At 41.1% G+C, this 13002-nt stretch overlaps 1 protein-coding gene across 1 annotated transcript in view; it reads right to left on the minus strand.

Annotated features, from left to right (window-relative positions):
• The window catches only part of UPF3A (UPF3A regulator of nonsense mediated mRNA decay), a 28263-nt gene extending 19822 nt beyond the window's left edge, over positions 1-8441 (minus strand). Inside the window, 3 exon segments of the mRNA XM_075739242.1 lie at positions 6502-6608; positions 8036-8333; positions 8335-8441. Of these exon segments, the coding sequence (XP_075595357.1) occupies positions 6502-6608; positions 8036-8333; positions 8335-8366 (437 nt within the window). The 5' untranslated portion in view covers positions 8367-8441.
• Between the last annotated feature and the right edge of the window lie 4561 nt (positions 8442-13002).

The raw sequence follows: 13002 nt of genomic DNA on the forward strand, positions 1-13002 counted from the left end.
GAAGTAAACTTCCTTCTCTGTCATGATAACAGGACGTGTTTCATGTTCTTTAATGTTTAAGTTAAATGAGGCCTGATATTAGAGACTGATATGATTATACACTTGAAGTGCTGAAGATTCACAAGACAAAACCAGAAATCTGGAGGGAGCATCATTTTTCAGCCTGGTTATTACTATCTGAGATTGGGAATTTTTCAGTTCCTAGTGTAAACACCTATTTCAGTATTTTTATCCATCTTCAGTTTTTTTGTAAAACACTGAAACTTTCTGTAGATCAAAGACTGGGACTCAGACAAGTGTTCCAGCTGCTACCTTATTGTAGCATTTCTTCTCTGTCTCAGTGCACAGCAAACAGTTTCATCATCTTGGAATTTTAGTTGGATTTTTATTTTTTTTCTTAGAACCTTATGGTTGGGCACACAACCATCATGAAACAGAACTGAAAATACAAAGACTTACTCCCTCCTTGTTTCCTGTGGCTTGTACATCAATGCCATCTGTTTCCTCTGCTTTGGCAACACAATCTTTTCCTGGTACACAATATAGTATTTTTCTAATGTTTTTAGCTTAGGCTTATCAGAGTGAGTATCTTTTGAAACAGAGAAACATTTGGTATGGTTATTATTTATTAGTATGAAAAAACAGAGTCCAAAATGTACAAATGGGACTCTGGAAAGCAGAGATTTAGAATTTATCTTGCAAATAAGGGATCCAATGTTGTTGCTATACATTACTAACATCTTCAAGAACTTCATTCACATCAGCAGAAACATACAAAAATACAAAAGCATGCGTGTGCACACTAGGATATTGATGTGCACAGTAGCACAATAAAAATAGGATTGTCTGTCCATTATTCATAGAATCATAGAATGGTTTGGGTTGGAAGGGACCTCAAAGATTATCTAGTTCCAACCCCCCTGCCGTGGGCAGGGACACCCTCCACTAGACCAGGTTGCCCAAAGCCCCATCCAACCTGGCCTTCAACACTTCCAGGGAAGGGGCCTCCACAACCTCTCTGGGCAACCTGTACCCAGGTAGAAGGTTGGAGAAACACGGCTACAATGCTTAGCAATGAGAGGTTCCTTCTCTGATGGAGCCACTTCTACAAATAAAGAGTGGGTTCTCATATGAGAAACATAGAGCTAGTTAGATGTCAGAGTGCTTAGTGTATAAAAGCCTGATAGCTGAGTGTTTCAGACCCGTCTCTAGCCTTTTAACCCAGCAAAGTGTGCAGTTTGTCTAAAAAAAAGGCATAAAATTCACACTCTCAATGGGAAGCTAATTAAATGTGGCAAATTGGAAATGTTTAGCACTGGCCTGCATAGGAAATACTCTTAGTCTGTGTTTCAGACACCTGACTTCCAAATGCAGATCCCATAACTCCACCCACCCTGGACCCCTCTTCACCCATCTGCTGAAAACCCACCAGCCCAACAGTGTGGCAAAGAATGCACGGAGCTTCACAGGGCCACAGGGACTGTGGCCAATACCCTCTCCTAGGAAGAAACAGTCCTGCTCTGCTTTTGTACTTTATATTCAGCAGTTATTAGATAAAATACAACTTTTGCTCTTCAGCATTTTGCCTTCCAGCTGAGTCCTACAGAAGGGCCACTGGACTCTCTGCGCCTCCTTCTTTTTTCAAGTATCGACCAGCATAGACTTCATTTGGGATTTGAAATTCAGTTTTGAGGTTGCATGGTTAGTTTTATAATCAGACAGCTGGTTCTATTTTGCCATGTTTGTGGTCTATAATGCTGCTTTCCATCCGTATCATGTTTTGGACAGATGCACTGCACATGATGTTGGCATCTCTGGGATATCACTTAGAGTAATCTCTATGGAAATAACCCAGATGAGTCTGACTGTACACATTTCTACAGTACAACACACAGTTTCTTTGTTTTCTGCTGTGCATTCAAGTGTATTCAATCTTTTAGGTTATGCGTATTTCTATACTTAGTCTATCACCTCTTTAAAACCTTACTTTTGTAAGTAACATTCTAATAGTTCACTTCTACGAAGTATCTTTTAACACAATTGTGTAAAAAAATTGGTATACAGGAAAGTAATTTTGAGTAATTATCTACAATATAAACATGCAAACTCTAAAAACAGCCATCGCATCTTAGTAAAAAATACTTACCAACTTATCAGTCATGGGGTGTATGTGTGTGTATATATATAAACATATATACTTACATGTATATAAATTTAAATATATAGATCTCTACATCTAAATTTTGGAGTGTTAAACAAACTCCTCCATCCATCCATATATTACATAATAATTTCTGATCGAACAGATAACTTATCACCTACATTGTCATTTCAAGCTAAAATCCATTGGCCTTCATCCTCGTCTCTCACCTTCTGTGGTCATTCACACAATGGGCGGAACTGGCATAATTTTAAATTAACTTAGCCTTCCCTTTTTACAGATATAAACGAGCACAATTTGCCTGGCAGTGGAGAAGCAGAAAGACTATGCAGTTGTGATGACAGACTGTCACTCATTCCATTCAGAACCTAGTAGTGGCAGTTCCCTTGAAGCTCTAAAGGTGCTGCCCCTTCAGAGCTGCAGTTCCTGGGTGCACACCCCCACCCTATACCAGTCATGCTATCTGCCTACAATAATCCTGAGCAAAACACTGGGAAGTTACAAAGGGAAAAGGAGGAGTGCTGTTTACAAGAAGCTTTATTACTGTCTGTGACGTATGGCATGGCATTGCATCAACTATTTGACTGGCTTCCACATAAGCAAAGCTCCTGTTCAGATCTCTTTACTTTCATAACCTCACAACACTATTAACGAGCCCCAGCACTCAGCGTTCCGTGCCAGTCCCAAGGGATGACCAAAATCCTGCAGGGCCAGAGCTCAACCACTTGACTCAAGTTTTAGAAGGCTCAGAAACATTTACATGTGGACAAAAAAGAATGGCTGGGAAAAAGAGTTAATACTTGGAGTTGGAGAACAAGATAGACTGTCAGGAAGGCAGAGTCTTTATTATCAGTGATAGTGTGTCTATCCAACAAGCATCCCTAATGTCACAGAAACAGAGTTTTGTTTGTATTTTGATGTCTATGTACAAGAGAGAATAAATGTAATGCAGTGAATCAGATGAATCTGAAAATCAAATGAATGAAACACAATGCAAAAGTCACTTTCTGAAATTATTTTACTGAAATGGATGTAACTGACAAAGTGTTATACATTAAGAACATTACTTAATCACATGAAATTTTAAAAAGTTTTATAGCTTGCCTATAACAAGACATTGTAAACTTAAAATAACCTTTAGATTGCAAAACCAGTGAAACTGGAGTTGATAATGCGTATCTTGCAAAAGCATATAGGTAGGACTGCAACTGTTTGTTTTGTCCTCTAGGGTGAGATGACCTTGGAAATAAAAAAGTAGTAACAGCTATAGTTAGGCCTCTCTCTGACAACAACTAGTGGAGGACACTTAGAGAAAGTTTATCAAAAAGGGGAAACTACACACCGACAATTCAGCTAGTATATCATTTCAGCTACTTGCAGCCTGGGGTCTTTGTAATACAGGACTTGTATCCTTGTGTTTAATAGGTTTTCATAGATTCATTTCTGGCATCAATTTCTGACAAGTTCTACAGTTTACCAGACTGTTGTGTGAAAAAAAAAAAAAAAAGTCTGTACTCCACAGCTGAAGAAATCTGAATGAGCTCTTAGAAACTTCTGTTATCTATAATTACACAGGATGGGGTTAAACCAAGATGTTACAGCTCTTAAGGCAAATGTCTGGTTCTCCATCAAAGCATCTGTATGCCCCTTTCTCTTTCCAGCAAACAGATCCTCCTCACCGAGTAGCTTCTCCAAATCATTCTCATTAGGTAACATGAAATTTGCTTTTTATCTTCCCATAGTTTTGTTATCACTGAATTCTCTGGATTGCTTGCCACTGTGCACACGGTACAGGATCCAGAAAAAAGCTCATCAGTGAAAGACAGAGGGCACATGTAGGGAGAACATGCCCACCTTGTCCTGTAGCTCCTCCTGTTAGCTGGAATGGTGTGAAGACACATCCACAGAGAGTTTTCTGAAGTTTTGTGAACTGTCTGTAACACGGTATGATTACTGCAACACAATGCTTTATACTCAGAAAAAGAGTTCTCCGCTGGATAAGAGGAGACTAAGACTCACTGTATTAATCTTGCCTGTAACTTACAATTTTTGAAAGTTTACTGTATACTCTAGAGTGCGTGAATGTGTAAAGAGTTAAATCATAAACAGATGTACACAGGTATGTGTCAGCATTCAAACTAAGGGGGCAAGGCGATCCCGGGCCAGTCAAAGAACAAATAATCAGTCAAGACAATACTCTGCAGAACTGCAGCTAAATGCCCATTTAAACTACGTAGTTTGCTGAAAGAAGTTGCAGCCATATAAACCATGTAACGATAAACCCATCCTGAAAATATACGTATTTTGTATAAAAGCGTAATTTTTAAGAAGCAAGATGAAGCAAAAAAAAAAAAGCAAACATGAAACAGTTCATGCTGAAAAATTCAAACTTATATGAAAACTTTTCCTAGAGAGTTTAAATTTGTAAAGGTAGAAGACAACATGAATCCAAAGCTCAGGAGGAAGAGAAATTTTTTCTCCCAGATCATTATTTTATTACAGGGCTCATACACAGGACTCAAGGAAACTGACAACCCAAGTAACACATATCACAGATTTCATTGTTCAAAAAAGTTTAAAACCGTGTATTCTTCGCTTGCCGCATCCTGAAGTCTAGTAGCAAAATAATGTAAGAAATAAGCTTTATTTTCTTCAGACTTTTTGTTATTTTTAATCATCAAGATCTGCTCTTCAAGGCAAACAAATTTTTAAAGGGTTTTAAGCATGTCCTCATCCCTCTACCAGAATGAACTACTGTGTCATACATGTGATGTAACAAACTTTTTTATATATTCATCTGTTCTGTCTCCAGCTATATGAAAGTACATGACAAATAACACAGCATAACAAAAAACCCACAGTATCTTCCATCAGTAACATGACATGGATGCAATTAGATGAGTGGACAGCAAGATTTTTAAGTAGTCCAAACTTCATCACATAAACGTAGAGAGAAAATGAAACTTCATATGTACAACTGTTATCAGTGCCTTCTCCTTTCCAAGATGGCTGACTCCCTAAATTGTGCCAGCAAGAATGGAAAATTAAAATTGTAATTTTTTAACTGTTTCCTGGCATTTGTGCAGCTAAACACAATGATGACAGAGACACTCTTATTCAGAGAATTTTTGGTTTGCCTTTGATATTTTCCACTTATCAAATGAACAGCTGGGACAGAAGCCTTAAAGAGACCCATGTGTAAATATGGATTATGAGGTTCAGAAGAGAAATGTAAGTAACTACAAAGACTTTCAATCAGACTAAATACTCCTCTTTCCTAACTTCACACCCTTTGTGGTTCTACCAGAAAAGCTGAAGCGCCTACTATTTTGTTGCTGCATGTATGTGTAACTACCTAAATCAGGCAACCGCCATAAAGTTTCACTAAACAGACATTTGTTTCTTTCTGATTGTGGAACTGACTCTGAGAGAACCTATATAGTCAGAATTAACCATCTAATAACACAGTGGTGGCAAGAAATGGCAGCATCCTTTCAAATAAAATCGGCCCAGGAACTGACTGTTCCAAGTGCAATTTGCCACACACAATTCCCTACAAAGGAAAGGCTATCTGCTCTGGGTGGTGCCACCCCTAACTTTAAAAGTTGGTCAGCAATAAACATCCAGCATCCCTCTGTAGTCAATAGAAAGAATCTGGTTCCTGTGGAGGACGATTAATTGCACACTAAGATAGGTTAAGATGGGCAAGATGGATCTTATACTTTAGTTTTTCAGAACGCATGCAGATGTAGCATAAAGGTGTTTTGTTTATTTTAATGGTTAAGTTCCTACTCTTCTGGATTTTTTTTTTGTTCAAAAGGGAATCGTGCTTTACCACTGCAACACTGAGTAAATTACATAAATATACTAGCAATTCTCATTTATTTGAAATCAACCAGGTTTGTTTTGATTTAGACAAATATGAATAAAACTGGATTATTTGAAAAACTGTATGAAATAAATACAAAAGCATGTAAGCACACAAAGAAACTACGCTCAAATGGCACTCATGAAAAAACTTCTGTGATATTTGCCCTAGGTTGACTCTTTCTCACAGCCGATGAACAGTCTGTTGTATTTTACCAATGAAAGTTAAAAGAAACATCAGGGTTTCAAATAAAATTATGTCCTATCCATACACAGAAATTTTCTTTTTTAAAATCACCAGTGTAAAAGAAAAGGACAGGAATGCACTGTCTCTGCATATGTATCTAGTTTTTCACAAGTATTTTAAGTAACTAACAAAACTAAGAAAAAGGGCTTGATGGAAAAAAATATGTGATCTGGTATGTCCAAAATACCTTAATTAGGTTTTAAGCTGCTCAACAGCTCATCCTCACCTGGGATCAGCAGTGCAAAACTCAAAATAATCATGGGCAGGTAGAGGATGTAGCTGTTCCTCCAGTTGCTCCTTAGTTAGACAAGGAGGAAGCCGTCGAATAACTACCTGCATATATAAAAGAAAATGGAGATTTATCTTTGATCTAAATACTGTAGAAAGAGACTAAACTAATCATACTACTCCACTTTAAAAGCTCTCCCTTAAATTGGGAACTTCAATTGGAGCATTAGCCTCCTAGTGATTTACCTTCTTGGATGTGCTGACAGATGGAGCTATTTCCCTATCTCAGTTTCTGGTAACATTGTAAAACTGTACGGTAACTGACATATTCTGATGAGGAGCTTGAAAACCATTGTAATTTACCCAAAACCAAAAGGCGTTAACAAATGACCAAAAAATAGATATTGACTACACAAAATTTTTATAGCATCTCTTTTTTAAATAATTTAAACTAACTTTTTAGTCTTTATTACAACAGTATCTTGGTGTATTAGGTTTATGTGCCCAGGTGCTGGGGGGGGGGGGGGGGGGGCGGAAAGGTATTTAATCTTTGTTTCTCACCATTCTATTCTATTTTACTTTATTGTTAATTAAAAAAAATTCTCTAAGTTGCATCTGTTTTACCTGTGATGGCAATTTCATAGAATCACAGAATTCTAGAATGGTTTGGGTTGGAAGGGACCTCAAAGACCATCTAGTTCCAACCCCCCTGCCATGGGCAGGGACACCCTCCACTAGACCAGGTTGCCCAAAGCCTCAATTTGTAAGTGATCCCCCTGTCTTTATCTCAATTCATGAGCTTTTTAATTTTCTTTTCTACCCCTGCCTTCATGAAGAAGGAGTGAGAGAGCAACTGGCTGGAGGTCTGGCAGCCACCCAAAGTCAAGCCACCACACTTGGGTAAACTGGCCAATAATAAAAGCCAGGAAACCATACGGAAACCTTTGGAACAGAAGGATGCCAGCACACAAAACAGTAAAACAGCCATCGAGCTTCAGGCTCTATTTCCATTTCTTACTGGTATCTGAATTTAACTTAAGTTATAGTGATTTTCAGTGCTTCAGGTTTCCAATTTAGAAAATGGGAAAAAATCAAATCTCACAGTAGTCTATATAAATATTCTTTGAAAAGAGCTCAAATAAAGCCAGGGAGAGAGAAGTGCTCTTGTCCTTGCAGGAGCTGCTTTGCCACAGCAACAGCCAATCTTGATTTCTGAAGAATGAAAGCTGAAAAGCTGCTGCTGCTGGGGAATCTCAAAATACTGAAGTGAATAAACACCCTCATTTTGCAGACGAAGAAACATCCGTTTAAACACCAGAACCTCCTGAAATTAGACTCGGTCTGTTGCACAGGGCCTACCTGCGCCATGCTCCTCACTGCAAACTTCCTCTCACCCTTCGACATCTCCCACCAGAGACGCTCCTTACCGCGGCCCCCCAGGCACCTCCCGCCCCCCCTCACTCCCCCGGTGCGCCCCCTCTCCACCCCCCCGCGTGCCCCTCCCACCCGGAGCTGCGCTCGCGCCCCCTCACTTTGCTCAGAGCCGTTTTTTTCTCATCTCGCTGTTTACCCGGCGCCGGGTGAAGCGGCGGCGGCAGCGGAGAAGGCGGGGAAGGTGGCGGCGGCGGCGGGTTTAGCGAAGAGTCCGGATCGCGGCGCGGCGATTCCCGCCGCAGCGGGATGTCCATGGGCCACTTCTCACGGCCGCCGCCCCGCATCAGCCCCGACCCGGCCTCCCGCTCCGAACGCATGGATCCACCGCCGCTGCCCGCAGCCAGGCGGAAACCTCGCGAGAACTGGCCGCTGGTCTGGCGGAATCTCGCGAGAGTTCGGTGGGGGGCGAGCTGGGCTCCCCCTCCCCATCCCGTCAGGGGGGGAGGCTGTGGGGAGGCCTGGGTGCCGCTGTCCCCCTTCTCCTGCCCGTCTTCCCTGATGGCGGGGAGAGGCGCTTTCAGGATCGCCAGAGGGACCCCACTGTGCCGGCATGGAGGGGAGGACAAATTTGTCCATTTTCCTCTCGTGGCCCTGACTTAGACCCATGGATGCCTGGCTTAGGCCTCCCTCTGCCACGGCTTTCCCTCTGCTTTGTATAGCAGGATAGTCACAGCCACCTCGGGGACATCCAGAGTCTTAGGATGCCTGAAAGCTAGGCAGGTCCTTGGGAGAAAACAGCAGGAAAAGGGGAAAAAGACCACTACTAATTACTGGCATCGGCTCATGAGTTTTGTGCCTGTGGGGAATATCTTGTCAACCTAGACGAGCAATGCCTGCACCCCAAGCAACGCACCACCAGCCCCACCCTCCCAGGCCATGCAGCAGGCTTGAGAGTTTTTCTGGCTGATGTTTCCTTGCCTTTCTGACTGGCTCCCTGAATTTCCGCTGCTGCTTTTTACTCCTGCATAGCCTCTCATCCTGTGGCCTTCTGTAGCATCCCCAATAGCTTTTGTCAAATACTGGTAAGTGCTTGGCATCTGATTTATCTTAATGAAGAAGAGAAACATATCAAATGAGTACAAACAGAGTCAGTGCCACAGTCTAGTCTCTGGCAGTGGTAAGTCCCTGGGGAGGTCACCAGTAACGAGCAGAATAAGGACTAGAATGTGGGAAGTATATAACAATATAGCTTCAGAATAATCTTTCACCCACAAGGTGTCCCTGAATTGAGACCCCCCCACCAGGGGAAACTGGTCTTCCAGGTGGCTTGTCTGGAAGAATGCACTGACCCATCAATCAGTGAGGCTAGGCTTATTCAGTTCTAGATTGCAATCAACAAATTTTGTGCTGTATCTAAAATGTTTCTTGAAATTCCTGGGTGAGTTGGGATGGTTTGGACTACTTCTTCCAGGCTTGGTGACAGGCACAGCAAACTCCAAAGTAAGAGCATATATCATGAATGTACCAATGGACTCATCTGGAGCTACTGAAACTAGACAGAATGAAAAAGAATTCCTGCAGTTTAAGCAGAATACACAGGGTCAGTGCCAATCTTCAGATGCTGCCACACTGCCAGTCTTCAAACAGCTGTCCACAGCATGAAGGAAATGCGGAATAATAAGAGCAGGTGGCATTGACTGAGGAAACTCCGAAATGTGTTATTCCTCTTCAAATCTTTTAGGTAGTAGTGCCTGAAAAGAAACTGTAGGAGCCATTTGCAGCAGAAATGTCTTGTGGGTTTTCAAACCTATTCTGAAAACCTTTAAAGCAACAGCCAGGTTGCCCCACTCTGGGAGAAGATCGATCCTCGCAAGAGATGAAGTTATGTGACAGAGTGAGGAGGTCTCTTTTGGGGACGTGTGAATAAGCCACTCAGCCTGATGAAGTCCTGGACCCTTGTACCCAGTTGCCAACTGAGGCAATGACTTGAAGCAAAAGTCAAAAACCTGAGGTCAAGTCAGACAAAAATTAATAACCAAAGACCTCCTGAGGACAAGGATGATAATTTAACTAGAGCCAGGGTGAAAATCAGAATGTCGGAATAACCCAGAAAGACACCAAGCGCTATCTAGGAAGCAGAGTCCAGGCAAGAGCAGGACTGGAGCAGGACAAGTGCTGGGAAGTGCAGAAGACTAGGGCACAGCAGGAGCTGCCGGTGCAAAGACAAGGATTTGGACAGAACAAGAGCAGATCAAAACATTGAACAGAAGAGAAATGAGGAGAGAGAAACTTTCCCTAAAGTCCTGTCTGAGACACACACATCATCAACCAGCTCACAAGCTCTTGTAGCCGCCTAAAGGGCTGAGCGCCAAGCCAAGCCCTATCAAGAATTCCTCTGATGTCCAGGAAAAGTCATTCACAATCTAGGACACTTTGCATACGTTTCTTTCTAGGTAACTTTTAATGCCAATAAATGAAGGCCAGCAACAGCCAGCCAAAAAACCTCCAGCAGATACCTGCCAAGGCGCAGTGTCATGATGCTGCCTTTATAGCAACACCCATTCTCACTATTCCATCCAGTTCTTCCCACTCCTACCACCCTGCCCCACTGATGACGCTAACGCAGCAGCAGTTTGCTGTCTTTGAACCTGAGAAGTGATCAGATAGCAAAAAGATTTTTAAATGCCGGACCAGTTCCCTCATTTGATTCACAGCATAACCACACAAACATTTGTATTACAACTGAGGATGTAGCACAGGAGTAAGCAGATTCCTACGGGCAGGGCAGGAATACTATAAACCAGTATTGTCATCAGAGCCAACACACCATGAGATCGTAACTTGAGGGTGCAGGAGGAAATACTTCTATCAATCTTTTAAACTATTTTGTCAATGAAAATAGTAGCAACATTGAAAAAAGGAAACAACCCGAGGCTTATATGCATGCCTGACATTGGACAAAAGGCCTGATTTGCTAGAAGACTTTTTTGCCAACTTCCATGTAGTAATTGCCATCATGTTGTACTAGAAAAATAGATTTACCTATGCTCTATTAAAAAAATAGATAATGTTCTAGAGAAAAAGGAGTTCAGATCTTTCAGAATCCTTTGGCAATAGCCTTCTGGCTGCTCTGTGTGCAGCAACAAGCCTTTGCTGTCACTCTGTCCATGAGATGGTCTTGATGGTTACAATCATTCAGGATACATAAGCACAGATGTAAAAGTAACTACCAAAAGATCCTTTAAAGGATGAGACTTGCCTAATACAGTAGCTGTTGAGACACACTCCTTAGTCTTAACTGGCCAGTCTTCTAGTGTGCCCAGGAAAAATCTCATTTACCTCAAACATAAGAAATCACCTGAACCCCACACAAACTACCAGATACCAAAAGAAAAGAAAACCCTCTGTATGGACTTTTTAACCAGCCACACTGAAGGAAAGAGACCCAACACTGCCCAGGAGATGCATGCACTTCCTGGTTGATTCATTTTTCCCCCCCATTCTGCTTGGATAAAGACTTTTCCACTTAAGACTCGTGGCTTATACCACTGTTTTCAGGAGAATGTGCAACTTTCGGTGAAGTGCTCTAGTACTAGGAAGCAAAACATTTTCATTCACCTTATTTTCTAATGGCTAAGAAAATATGGGATTGGTTTTGAATTCTGCACTGGACATACACTCCAATCCGTATGTTCTAAGATAGGGAATGGTAACTTGGGCATCCGTAATTCCCTCTGTGGAGCCACAAAAACAATTCCCACTGTCACTGGGACAGAACCAGACTTCTCTACAATACTGTGTTGGTGGTCGTAGGAAAGTAAAGGGATCTCCTGGACCCAACCACTTGTCAACAGGGAAATTCAAAAGGTGCAATTTGCTGCTAAAATCCCCCACAGACTCTTCCCCTAGCTTTTCCTCACTCAGTATCCTTGAATTTTGAAGTGCAAATGTGTCTACAACTTGAATTTAGGTTCAGTAATGCATACACATGTGGAAAACAGCCAATACCCTGTGTTCAAACTATGTATGTGTCCTGCATTGATACGATGAAGTCTCCCTGATCCAGGATTCACGAGAGCACTATCAGGAAAAGAGACAAAGAATGAACATAGTCACAGGAAAAAAACCCCAGTCTCTCTGAGCAGCACAGCAAGCAAATAGTGGCAAAACAAAGGAAAAAAGAAAATTAGCATTTTGATTCACTAGCAGGTATCTCAGATCAGCTAATGAGAGTCCTTTGATAAATGAAGGCCTTCCCACCTAGCAATTTCTTCTAAGTAGTGGTCTCTACTAATTTTATATTCCTTAGGATTCAGAACCTGGTGACTGAGAACTCAATGAGCCATGAGACAGATGTAGTGGGATGAAAAGTAGTAGTTTGTATTTTTCAGTTAATGCAAAACTCTATACAAAAATAATAAAAAAAAAATCACTCAAGTTTACAGTATCAGCCCATCCTTTGATATCCATTCATTGGTAAAATTAAAAGTAAACATTGTCTGTCTTAAAAGGACCATTAATCAAGAAAGATGGACTGCTGGAAAGCAAAAATGACAGCAAGGTTTCAATATAGGTACTTGAATTCATCCCTTGTCTCCTCTTACTTACATAAATGCCAAAAAAAGGTATAGGAAATATTTCAGGAATTGCACTAACGTCAAGTTTTTTTATACCTTGCCCCAATAGAGTGGATAAAAATTATATCACAATAACCAAACATATACGTTTTATGCTAAAAGTATAATTGAAAATACATGTTTTAAAACACAACTGTACTGAGATACAGTGTACAAATTGCATTTTAGACCAGTGATTTGATTTTGCTGACTATATCATTTTTGTATTTCATGAAAAATCTTTGTCTACAGAAAAATTGCTAGTTCTTGAGTTCTGAAGTACTTCACACTAAAGTCTGGAGTGCTAAACTTCACCAAATTTTTAAATGCCAAAACTTAGCTGGAAGTCACAGAAGAAAAATTATGACAGCTTGTAGCGTGAAGTTTTTAATTCTAAGCCCCACAAAATGGCATATGTGGAACAGGCAAGAAGAGAAGGAAAGGGAAAAATTTACACAAAATACGTTCAAAGTCCATGCTTAGAAGGCAAACAGACCTGTCCTGTGTAG

The sequence above is a fragment of the Balearica regulorum genome, chromosome 1, assembly GCF_011004875.1.
Source record: "Balearica regulorum gibbericeps isolate bBalReg1 chromosome 1, bBalReg1.pri, whole genome shotgun sequence".
Lineage (NCBI taxonomy): Eukaryota > Metazoa > Chordata > Aves > Gruiformes > Gruidae > Balearica > Balearica regulorum.